The sequence below is a fragment of the Trichomycterus rosablanca genome, chromosome 16 (assembly GCF_030014385.1).
Source record: "Trichomycterus rosablanca isolate fTriRos1 chromosome 16, fTriRos1.hap1, whole genome shotgun sequence".
NCBI lineage: Eukaryota > Metazoa > Chordata > Actinopteri > Siluriformes > Trichomycteridae > Trichomycterus > Trichomycterus rosablanca.
The window spans coordinates 652903-664266 of NC_086003.1; the positions used below are offsets into that span (position 1 = coordinate 652903).

Below are 11364 nucleotides of genomic sequence, written 5' to 3' on the forward strand. Positions count from 1 at the left end.
TAGGCCTATTATAATGTCATTCTACTTTGCGGCATGGCCTCTTAATTCCTCATTAGTGATTGTGATTGACCATACATAGCTCTTGACTCCTCTGTGCCCATATAAATAGGTCTAGCTTTACTGCACATAGACTGAGCCACAAGTATTACAACAGGAAAGTCTAGGAAGCCCTGTACAGATTTTAGATCAAGGGTGTAACTTGGAGCCATTTCTACTGTAAGCAGCAATTGTCTATAGGTTCTATGTACATGGAACAGTGGTCTTTTTGCCAAGGTTGCAAACATTTCCCGAGCTGTTACCATATTCTTAGTGTTTACATGATCAGGTATAATCCAAACACTACTAAAAATCAAGAGCTGCTGAAACACAGCTGTCACTGCACACAATCAAGCAAGCTTCACACTGGCAAGAGCTTTTAGAGGCTGACATGCAATAAACGCTTGCTTGACTGTGGACAATGACACCGTTGTTTCAGCTCTAAATCATGGCAGTAAACTCAAGTTTATAGAAAAATCCTGTTATTGTTGTTGCATCTGTAGTGTAGGTGCAGCACAGCACTAGATTATTGAGGACCTGGGTTTAAACCCTGCATTGCTTCAAGATGCGAGTGAGTAAATGAGTGTGATGCTCTGCAACGATCTGACTGCATATTTAGGGTGTTTTCCTATTCTGTGATTAGCGTTTTAAGGTGGCACCCGTCCCACCGCGACTCTGATCAGAAATAAAATATGCTAATGAATGAATGAATGATGGTAGACAAACATTTAAGTGACTAAATGACCATCTATTGGCAAAAATAATAATAACAGCAGGTACGCCGGTGGTGCAGCAGTGTTGGTGTCACACAGCTTTAGGAACACAGATTCGATCCCACCGTTAGTTTGGTATGTTCATCACATGTCTGTGGGTTTCTTTCACATACTTCAGCTCTCTTTTAACCCCCTGTAAACGTGCAGTAGGTGTGAGTGAGAGATTTAGAGAGTAAATGTGTAGATTTAATACATATAAATAAACTCATGTAGGAATTTCACAGTAAAACAATATGCATTTTTATTTATTACAGTAAATCATTACAGATTATTCATTTGCACGAAATATTAAATGCTACGGATTCAAAAACAACAATGTATGTAAAAAAAAAACCTAAAATCTTAGAAAATACAACTGATATAATTATACATTAAATGATCAGTGTTTGTCCTTCAGATAATGAGTGTAATAACTTTACAACTAAAACAGTTACACGATTAAAGCTGATAGTGACCAAACCTTCATGAAAAAACACGTTTCATTTATTTATAGCAGAGTTCATAAAGTCAACAACAAAGTCTAACCCCCTCCATCCCGACCCAGCCTTCAATCTCCCATCGAACAAAAGAATAATAATAATAATAATAATAATGAAATAAAATAATAGGATTTGCTGTTCAGATTTGATCATCATTTGCCATCAACCTGCAGTTTCTAATCTGTGAGCTTAAGCACCAAGGTTGCCAGCTTTCACCCCCCAGTGATGTGAAGCTTGCTTGTCTGTGGACAGTTTATTATTTATGACAGACCTGTTTTTCTGTACTGGTTCTTAGATTAGATCTCTGAGCAGCTGATTAGGCTGTGATACTTTGTACTGGGTGCAGTCGAACCCGCCCTATTTATATGGGCAGGAACGTCACTAGCCTCTGGGTCGCAAAGTATGCTGCACTAACAGTCCCTTCTCTATGGAAAAAATGAGCAGACTATGTAACCGGGCGTGGCTCTGACCCTTTAATACAACGTGCACCGTATCTATTGCTATATGTAGGTATATCTACAGCACCAGATATTTAAAAGTACACTATATGGCCAAAAGTATGTGGACACGCCTCTTAATTAAAGAGTCCTGAACTTAACCATACTGTATACCTTTGGGATGAATCGGAAGCTCATAGGCAAGCCAGGATTTCTCAACCAACATCAGTGTCTGAGCTCACTGAATGGTTCCAAATGACCACAGTCACACTCCAAAAGAGTGAAGGCTGGTATTTTAATGCCCATGTTTCCAGAACAGGGTGTGTCCACATACTTTTGGCCATACAGTGCTCGTGAAGAGGTAATATTACGTAGCGAGAGCTCTCCTGAGGTCAGAGTAGAAGGTGACCAGGGTGTTGGCCATGGCCACGTCCACTGCCGACTGTGGGATTTTCCCTCTCAGGTCGGTCTGGATGTACCCGCTCAGCAGACTGCAGGGGGCGCTGTGGGTTTCACCATCGACAGGGACGCAGAACCAACCGCACGGGTGATTGAACCCCCTCACGCTGTCCCGTCCCTGCTCCTCGTAGTCCACGCTCACACCTGAAACACACACACACACACACACACACGGATCAGGAACAGAGGACGCTGGCTCCGTCGCACCAGCTACAGCGGGTACAGCAGGGGTGTCAGGATGCCACCCTGTGTCGGTGCGTGTTTACTCACCGCAGGACAGAAGGCCGTTCTGGAAATCCATGGTGTAGGAGAAATCCACAAACTCTCGTGGTGCCACGAGGTTCCACAGCTGGCCGGCGGTCATGTAACGCATCACACAGCTGGCCTGTAACAGATGCATTACAGACGTTGCTGCGGAGACCCTGCTGATCTTCATGTACTCATTTTTTTATCACTCGGACACATCCGAGTCCCCTTTTCGAATCATCTTGCACAGCATCCATGCCGGCTGAGCAGGACCGCGTCCTAGCACGCGTTCCTTCTGACACGTGTGAATGCGTCGGGTTCCACACACGACACGCCGATCGATCCTCGGCTGCCTGACCAGACAGTAGGAGTCGCTGTTGCGTTCAGCCCTCGCTCCCTCAGACACGGTCGATTGCGTCTACATATAGCGTCTGACTGAAGCTTACACTACATTTAAATGGTCTAAAAATCCTGGTTTCCGATTGGTTGGCTGTCAGGACCATCATTAAATAACGGGCAGAAATTCCCCCGGACATACTTCAAAATCTTTCGAACAGCCTTCCTAGAAGAGTGGAGTCTGTTATGGTAGGAGAGAGAGTGTACCAAGCCCATATTAATGCCCACGCGCAACAAGCTCACGGTCAGGCGTCTACATCATTTCGGCTCCCACTGTGCATTATTTTACTTTCATTTGTCTAAATTTGACTTAGATTATCGTTACGATCAAACGATTAATGTTCAAAAAATACATACATACTTAAAGGTGTAACTATAGCAACCACAACGGACTTACAATCCGAACCATATACAATTCTAGCAATTAAGGGCCTTGCTCAAGGGCCCAACAGTGGCTTGAACTCAGGACCTTTCGATAACTAGTCTAGTGCCTATTAACTATATAGCACCATCCGAATTTTCCCGGTCCCACCATGTACCATAGTTTTATCCTGGTCAGGGTCGCAGTGGGTCCGATTCAATGGGTAAAAAGTAGGAAACACCCCGGACAGGGAGAACATGCAAACACTACACAGAAAGGACTCTGATCGCTCGACATGGGAATCAAACCCAGGACCTTCTTGCCCATATTAGATCAGCGTTATTATTTGAATCATTTTACCTTGTCGATGGTCTTCACGATGTCCATGGACGTCATCAGACTGTCCCACTGTAACCGGTACGGTCCCGGCCGAATATATTCCACTATCCTGTTCGGCTCTTCCATAACCAAACCCTGAACTTTATACCTGTCAGACAATAACAAAATAATAAATAATAATACACCTGAAATACAGCTGAATAAGAGCCCAGGTCTTTAATATCGGTGATTTAGGGGTGAAGAGGAACTTACAGAAAACCGCTGAACTCTGTGGACGGTTTCCTCCAGACCGTAACATCTGTCTGTAAATAAACAAAACAGAACCATTACTTACTGACCAAATAACATGACTGTTTATGCAGAATTCTGCCCCTGACCTCAGCACATCACAGCAACACGTTTCCAATCTGTAACTGTCCAGTTTCAGTGAACCCGTGCCCACCGTAGACAGGAGAGGAGTCCGGTGTGGACGTCAGCTCCTGTGACCCGTCGACTTCCTGGATGTAAACAAAGACTCGAGATTTCTTTTCTGAGCTCTATCATTTAACCAGGCGTTTCCTGAGGAAGAACTGCCAGTCACTGGATGTTCCACCATTCTGTATAAACCAATTCCCATGCCACAATCAAAATCACTTGAATTTTATCTCCTTATTTAGTCATTTCCACGGACACGGCCCGATCTGCGTCCGTATCAGGTCCGGAGAGACACGCTGGGTTGCATGTGACTCCTCCTTACTCGCACAGTCGCCCGGACCAGTCCCAAAGATCGGATATCACAGCGGTAAGGGAGAAGAGACGCCGTCCGACCTTCCCTCCCTCAAACACGACCACATGAGCAACTCTGCTGAGATTCGAACTCGAGGGTTCCAACACCTGAGCGCTCCCGGTCTGGGGCGTGTGACGTGCTGATTGGTGTCTGTGATGTTACTAAGACATGACTGTCTGACTAAATAATGACGTGAATGCGCAGGTGTACGAGATGAAACGTTCCTAAGTAGTTCCTAAGTGAACAGTGAGCTATATTTTGAGCATCTCTATGTAAATGAAAGAACTTTACAGTGCATTAAAAGTTCGGACAGCCCTGCTGATGAACTCTGTGTTCTTTAGAACGTCAACAAAAGCAGATCTGTGTTTGCAAACGAACCGTTTTCTTTGCCACCCTCCATTCCGTCTCTTCTAGGTTGTGGTAGCCTGTGAGAGAGTTCTCCAGTCGTGTTCTCAGCTCGGAAACGTCCGGCAAACTCCCCATGTTCCTGCAAAAAACAACAACAACAACATGCAGTGAGCGACAGGCAAACCGCGGACTGTAAACGGCGCAGACGTGGAGAGGAACTCCATCCTGAACTTTAATCGTTCTCTCACGATTACGCAACCCGGCCGCTATAATCTGGTGGATCACAGGTCGTCACCTCTGTTATTCCTCCTGATCTGCACAGTCACGTCTTTTTACCCACCTCAGCTTTTTTATGTAATAAAATAACTGATATGATTCCAGATGTGCCCTTGTCTCTTCCAGCATGACTGTGGCCCATGTGCACAAAGCCAAGTCTATAAATTCCCCTGTTGCAATTCTCTTGACGGAGAGCTGCCACTTCTTTTCACCTGCCAGTCGAGGAGTCTCGAAGTTTCCTCGACCAGCCAGCAGGGGTCACAAGTGTACAGCTGCAATGAAGCCCAGCGGTCAGCAAAGAGCCCTGACCTCAACCCAATGGAACATAACTGGGTTGAATTGGAACGTCAGTTGCGAGCCAGGGGTAATAGTGTGCCAAAAGTGTGTGGACACCTGACCATGAGATTAAAACAAGCATTAATATCGACACTGAATCGTGTCGTTCACAGTAGACGTTCTAATTCACCCCAAGGTTCCTAATGTGGTTGAGTTCGAAGCTTTATCTGCACCAAACTTGTAGCAGAAACACCAAAACTCAATAAATAACACGAGTGTCCAGATAAATGTGGTCATTTAGAGAGGTTATGAATCAGTAAGATTGTTTATGGACTTTGAGGTCAGAAATAAAAGCAGCAGCGCTGAATGATCACATCACAGTTTAGAACACTCATCCACAGCAAACATTCAGATCGTTATAACTGAGTATAATGATGTTTCGTACCTGTACTGAGGTGAGGGTGAGACTGTTAGGGTGTGGAATGTCACCGCTGCGTCCCTTTCATCCGCTCTGTGGTTCCGTCTGAGATGAGAAAACTTCACTGATCGGCTTCTGGAGCCAATTAGAATACAGGTCCCGCCCACTACAATAAATCCAGGCATGTGATTCGCCCTTGTGACGGACCGTATCGAAAAGCACGATGCCAATTGGTCAGCAGGCGGTCGGACGGTTTTCGGTCACTGAAATAGTTGCAGTACTACAGCGCGGCCACTAGATGCCACTAAAAGCGAACAATCCACTAACAGATCGGTGCACATCAGGCGTGATGTTTTATTTACTGTATTTTTAATTATTAAAAGTCAACAATTAATCTTTTAATTAGCATTATTCACAGGATTAAAATATCTAAACCAGCTGCAGTATTTATTGAAATAATTTATATCATAATATAGATTGGAAAACACAAATAAGGTAAGAAAAGTAAGAATTCTGCAAAGTGGTTACCCTTTCAATAAAACTATTACTACATTTAAAAGAGATATAAATACTGCATGCTCCTTTTGTCACAAGTATAAATAATCCCTAATTCATTTATTTTTTGTTTTGCATTATATACAGTATATATGTTCAGTTTTATATTATTAAAGTACTTTAGGATTATTTCTGAACTATCTTGAGTAAAGATTTCTTTTAATGTATTGGGCATATGTAGTTTACGTCTTTCTAATTAAATTGTATTATTTAAACATTCATTCTTAAGCTATGTTTTTATTAATACATTTTATGTATACAATTTTAGTTAATTAATATCATATCTTGTATGTTATGTTTTGGCTATTATACATTTTTTTTTTATATTTTAGCTAAGTAGAGTAGTATCTGGACACTTCTTGAATATTAAGTTCAGATATATGAACCACTGCTAAAAGCTGTATAAAACCATATATATGTATATAAAATAAATCAAATGCTTCTATTTTGTGTTAACAGAGGAATAAAGGCCCTTCATTTCATGTTCCAGCATGACATTAAGTTAAAAGTATGTAATAACTTTGATATAACTTATTTAATACGCCTGTTAGCCATAGGTGTGTCCAAAACACCCAAACTCAATCATTTCAGAGATGTGTCCACATAGTGTTTATGTATACACACACAAATAAATATTGCACATCTGGTCACAGAAGAAGAAACACGATGAATTTAAATGATTATAAAATAATTTATTCCAGTAAAAGTACCAGCAAAAATAAAATTCCAGTCTAGAAGTTTAAAATTACAATCAGTCTTTTGTAACGTCTGTGTAATAATAATAATAATAATAATAATAATAATAATGAGAATTATTAAAGTCACAGTATTAGAAGATCAGAGCAGATTGTTCGAGATCGTCTGATGTCAAAACAGCTCACGGACGAATACACTGTACGGATGGCAGTGCGTGGCTCTCTGCTCCTAGCAGGTGAAAAGAAGCGACTCGTGGCTGCACGCGTGACGACTTATGATGGGAGAGGAATAAGCTCCAGGTGGAGATGAATGGACCGGGTGGAAATAAAGGGGAAACGTTTAAAAAAGGAATAAATAACACAACAAAAGAAGTGAAACGAAGTGTCTGTTCTAATCGTCTGGCCGAGTCAAACTCGTCTCCAGTGGGAACGACTGGAGAACCGAACGAAAGATTTCGGCTGCGAATGAAACCAGTTCGAATTTTGTCAGTCAGTCGCGCCTCACAAAGCTGGAGATCAGACGAACGATGCAGTCGAGATGGGCTGCGTCCCAAATCGCACACTGCTGCACTAAACAGACTAATTAGTGCACTCCGAATGTAGCAGGCAGGATGCGGTTCGGGAGGCTGAGAGGAACCTGCTTGTAAACGATGACTGATAAGATGAAAATAATGAAGAGGAAATAAATATTATAGTGTTAGAGAAGAATTCTCTCTGTTCACTGGAGACAGAAACCAGAACATCGGTGGATCAAAGCGCTGAATAAAATAAGGATTTTTGGATTGTAGGCCAGGAACTACAGTAAGAACCACTTTGGAAATAAAACCCGGAGCTCTGGACGGGGGTCAGTAGGCGTTCGGTGTGGTGAAGCTGTGAGAGTCTCAGGCGTCCTGGTTGGTGATGAGTTTCTGCATCCTCTTGATCTTGCGCTTGTTTTTGGGCAGGGGTTTGTCGTACAGGCCGTTCTTCAGCAGATGTTCTTTACTGTGATGGACCTGAGCGCCGTGCTGCAGCTGGAAGGAACACAGAGCTCGCAGCGGCCTCAGCAGCACCTACAGCCAAAGGAAAAGTCGTTTTTAGAGACTCGTTAAGATCCGGTCACACCGGAGAGGTTTGGAATGAACTGGAACATCAACTAAGGCTTTCTTGACCAACATCAGTGCCCAGCTATACAAACGCAGTCGTCTTTTGACTGAACGGGCACAAATTCCCACATACAGGAATAATTCAAAGCCTTGTGAGAAGCCTCCACACATAGAGGAATGCGATGTCCGACAAGCTCACGGTCGGGTGTCCAAACACTTTTGGCCATGCAGAGTATCATAGCCTGTAATAGCAGCTCAGATCAGTGAGGCAGAACTGACCGAACTGACCGCGCCCTGAAGCCAAAGCAAATTTCGGGAGTGACCGGGGCTTGCGGACTGACCTTTACCAGGTCAGTATTTTTTGGGACACCGTTTGTAAAGTCACTTACCTCTTGTATGGCTTGGTTCTTCTCCATGATGGACAGAGTCACAGCAGCACATTCCAGAGTGGACAGGCACATGTTGGTGGGCTGGGTGCGGATCACGTACTGACTGGAGGGGGCGCTGTTCAGCTGCACCTGCAATACGACAACAACAACCAGCTTCGTTTAATCGTGTTCAAGGCTGAGGTGGACACGGAGCCCTTCCTAAACAGATACACCACTGATATAGGTGCTTGTGTATGAGTGCTGCATGGCAGCGTGGATCCTGAGGACCTGGGTTCGAATCTTGGTCTCTGTGTTCAGTGCAAAATTTGGAATCCAAACTTATCATCTTGTGTCAGTTTGCAAAAGGCCATAAAGTTTGGTGAGCTGGAACTCCAACAATCAGCCAGACCTATTTGTCCAACATCAAATGGGCACAGTTTCCCACAGGCACACTCCAAAATCCTGTGGAAAGACTTCCTAGAGAAGTCTGGGCTGTTATAAATCTTTAATAATGCTAATGCTGAGAGTCCACTTATTTTTGAGCCAAAAGTATGCGGACAACCGAGCGTGAGCTTGTATATCAGAGAGGACGGGTCAGAGTCATACCTGTTTGGGTAAATGGAAGAGTGTGTTCCTGAGGAACATGTCCTTGGCTTGGCTCCACGTGCCGTCTATGATGATAACGTTGTGTGGCGTCTCGGTGAAGTCCGTCTCCAGATCCTCCAGGTTCACGGCGTCGGGTCCGGGGTACAGGACCAGGGTGCGTCTGTCCCTGCACACCGCCGCGATCTCCGGGTGTCTGGAGGAAACCAAGTTCATGAAGCGAGATGTTACGATTCGGTATCAGCGAGCAATTCTACAGTCGAGCATGAACACGGGGGCACAAACCTGTCCTCGTTAAATCGCCTTCCAATCAGAACTTTGCATTTGCCTTTAGGTAGGCAGGCGGCGAGGAGAGGAACCGTACGGAGCACTCGACTCTCCTGAGGAGGAAACCACATGAAGACAGAACTGTTAACAGGCAAAGGAGGCACAAACTATCATCAGGTGTTGAGTGTTTTGTTCTCACGCGCCTCATCATGAACTGACCGGGTTAATCAGAGCCGAGAAACAAAATCACCAAATTATGATGGCACGCTAAACACGGGCATCCCTAAACTATTTAATACTGTTCACAGGAGAAAATCATTTCTCCTAAAACCCGCCAATTTGGACAGAAAACGTGATTGGTCAATTTTACTATCGTTTAAAATCAGTCGAGCGCTGAATTTCTATTGCTCGACCCTCTGGTCTGCTGTTCTTTCCACCGACAGCAGAGGGCGCCAAAGAGGCGTCATACAAATTCCAACACATTTACATTTTCGGCATTTAGCAGGCGCTTTTATCCATGCAATTGAGGGTTAAGGGCCTTGCTCAAGGGCCCAACAGTGGCAACCTTCTGCTTACTAAGGTACCTTAACCGCTAAGCTGCAACTGCCCAATACAAACTGAACAGGCAGGTTTTCCAGCTCTATACTGACCTCTGCAGGATGCTGAACGATGTACAGGCAGGTAGAGACGTCCAGCGGCTCGGCGGGTAGAAACGGGCACAAGCAAACCTTCAACGGGCGACTACGGGGGAGAGAAAGAAACATCCACGTTAGCTACAGTGACGGGGAAAAAAGTACAGATCAGGTTTCTAACCACGAGCTCACACAAGCCTAAGATCAACATGCACAATGCAAAGCGTGGCTGGAGACCATGCAAATTCTGGAGGATTCGCTTCCAACAATGTTCTGTCCTCAAGACGATCGATCAATCACCCACCCACCCACCCACCCACCTACCCACCCACCCACCCACCTACCTACCTACCCACCTACCTACCTACCTACCTACCTACCTAATCCATCCATCCATCCATCCATCCATCTATACCTGCCTACATCTAAACCCCATCCCACCCCTCTGAACCAGACTTTATCATCAACCTCATTACCTGACCTTGCCAATGTTCTTGTGGCTAAACTCGAGTTAATTCCAGCAGTCATGTTCCGAAATCCAACTGAAGGCTTCCTATACCAAGATCTGATATTCTGGTGTCATCATACACTCACCTGACCTGAACATCTTGTGCTTTAATATGGAATCCACCCCCTTTTGCAGCTATAACAGCTTCCCAGTTCTTATTAAACCTTTTACAATATTTTAGAGTGTGTATGTAGGAATTTGTGCCCAATGGTGTTCACTGGGGTTTGGTGCAGGCTGCTGGAGTTCCTTCATACTAAACTTATTGACCGTGCTGTGTGCACAGGAGAACAGTCATGCAGAGGCAGGAAAGAGCCTTCCCCAAACTGTTCCCCCAAATTTAGAAGCACATGTTTTATGTTAAGAACAAGTGTGGCTGAAACACCTGAACCCAACCGTTAGAAGTGGTGTCCAGATACAGTGCATGAGAAACAGACATGCGCAGCTCTGCGTCAGTACCTGCTGCTACCCAACATACATGTGCACAGGTGATACAACGTTCAGACACATCACGTGACCATAAAGTCTCACCATAATAAACAAAGACACGAACAGGAGACTCACCAGCATCGTGAGCAGGTCGGTCTCCTCTCACTCACCTCCACAGGAAGCTCTGATAAATCTGCAAAGCCTCCAGAATCTCCTACCTGTGCTACCTGATCACCTGAGCCCGAACCGGAACCGGAACCTGAAGTTTCATCTTCATTAACGGCACCATCTGATCCACAATCAGACATCTCTCCTAACTACAGACTGAGCTACTGTACAACCGGAAATGACCAAACTATGGGCGGTGTTCCAATTGCGTTATGTGCACTAGATGCCTAATGCACTAGTAAGTACACTGAATAGCGAGTTGAAGTTGCACATTTCAGCACTGGATAACATACTGAGCATTACATTCATCCATTCATTTATTCATTCATTCATCCATTAATCGACTCATTCATTTAAGTTCTATCCCCGCTTTATCCTGGTCAGTGTAGCGGTGGGTCTGGCACCACCTATATACACTGGCTGCAACAATCCTAAACATCCCACCAA

At 44.4% G+C, this 11364-nt stretch overlaps 2 protein-coding genes across 2 annotated transcripts; both read right to left on the minus strand.

The window, feature by feature from the left end:
- Nucleotides 1–1022: 1022 nt before the first annotated feature.
- Nucleotides 1023–5707, minus strand: stard4 (StAR related lipid transfer domain containing 4). The gene is made up of 6 exons (XM_063011309.1): nucleotides 5638–5707; nucleotides 4671–4779; nucleotides 3779–3828; nucleotides 3548–3674; nucleotides 2455–2569; nucleotides 1023–2328 (listed from the first exon to the last, which is right to left on the minus strand). The coding sequence occupies exons 2-6, from the start codon at nucleotides 4773–4775 to the stop codon at nucleotides 2093–2095; spliced, it is 633 nt and encodes a 210-aa protein (XP_062867379.1). The 5' UTR covers nucleotides 4776–4779; nucleotides 5638–5707; the 3' UTR covers nucleotides 1023–2092.
- A 1138-nt stretch (nucleotides 5708–6845) lies between these two features.
- Nucleotides 6846–11057, minus strand: dtwd2 (DTW domain containing 2). Its single transcript, XM_063012068.1, has 6 exons — nucleotides 10885–11057; nucleotides 9834–9924; nucleotides 9202–9296; nucleotides 8920–9112; nucleotides 8335–8463; nucleotides 6846–7912 (listed from the first exon to the last, which is right to left on the minus strand). The coding sequence occupies exons 1-6, from the start codon at nucleotides 11055–11057 to the stop codon at nucleotides 7742–7744; spliced, it is 852 nt and encodes a 283-aa protein (XP_062868138.1). The 3' UTR covers nucleotides 6846–7741.
- Nucleotides 11058–11364: the final 307 nt, after the last annotated feature.

Excerpts from the sequence above, each read along its gene's own strand:
- stard4 (XM_063011309.1), bottom strand. The coding sequence starts at position 4,775 with ATGGGGAGTTTGCCGGACGTTTCCGAGCTGAGAACACGACTGGAGAAC. Across the intron at positions 3,829-4,670 it reads GGAGGGTGGCAAAGAAAACG|ACAGATGTTACGGTCTGGAG; the intron begins GTTCGTTTGCAA and ends GTTTATTTACAG. Across the intron at positions 2,570-3,547 it reads TCGTGAAGACCATCGACAAG|GCCAGCTGTGTGATGCGTTA; the intron begins GTAAAATGATTC and ends CATCTGTTACAG.
- dtwd2 (XM_063012068.1), bottom strand. The coding sequence starts at position 11,057 with ATGTCTGATTGTGGATCAGATGGTGCCGTTAATGAAGATGAAACTTCA. Across the intron at positions 9,297-9,833 it reads TCGTTCAGCATCCTGCAGAG|GAGAGTCGAGTGCTCCGTAC; the intron begins GTCAGTATAGAG and ends TTTCCTCCTCAG. Across the intron at positions 7,913-8,334 it reads AGAACCAAGCCATACAAGAG|GTGCTGCTGAGGCCGCTGCG; the intron begins GTAAGTGACTTT and ends CTTTGGCTGTAG.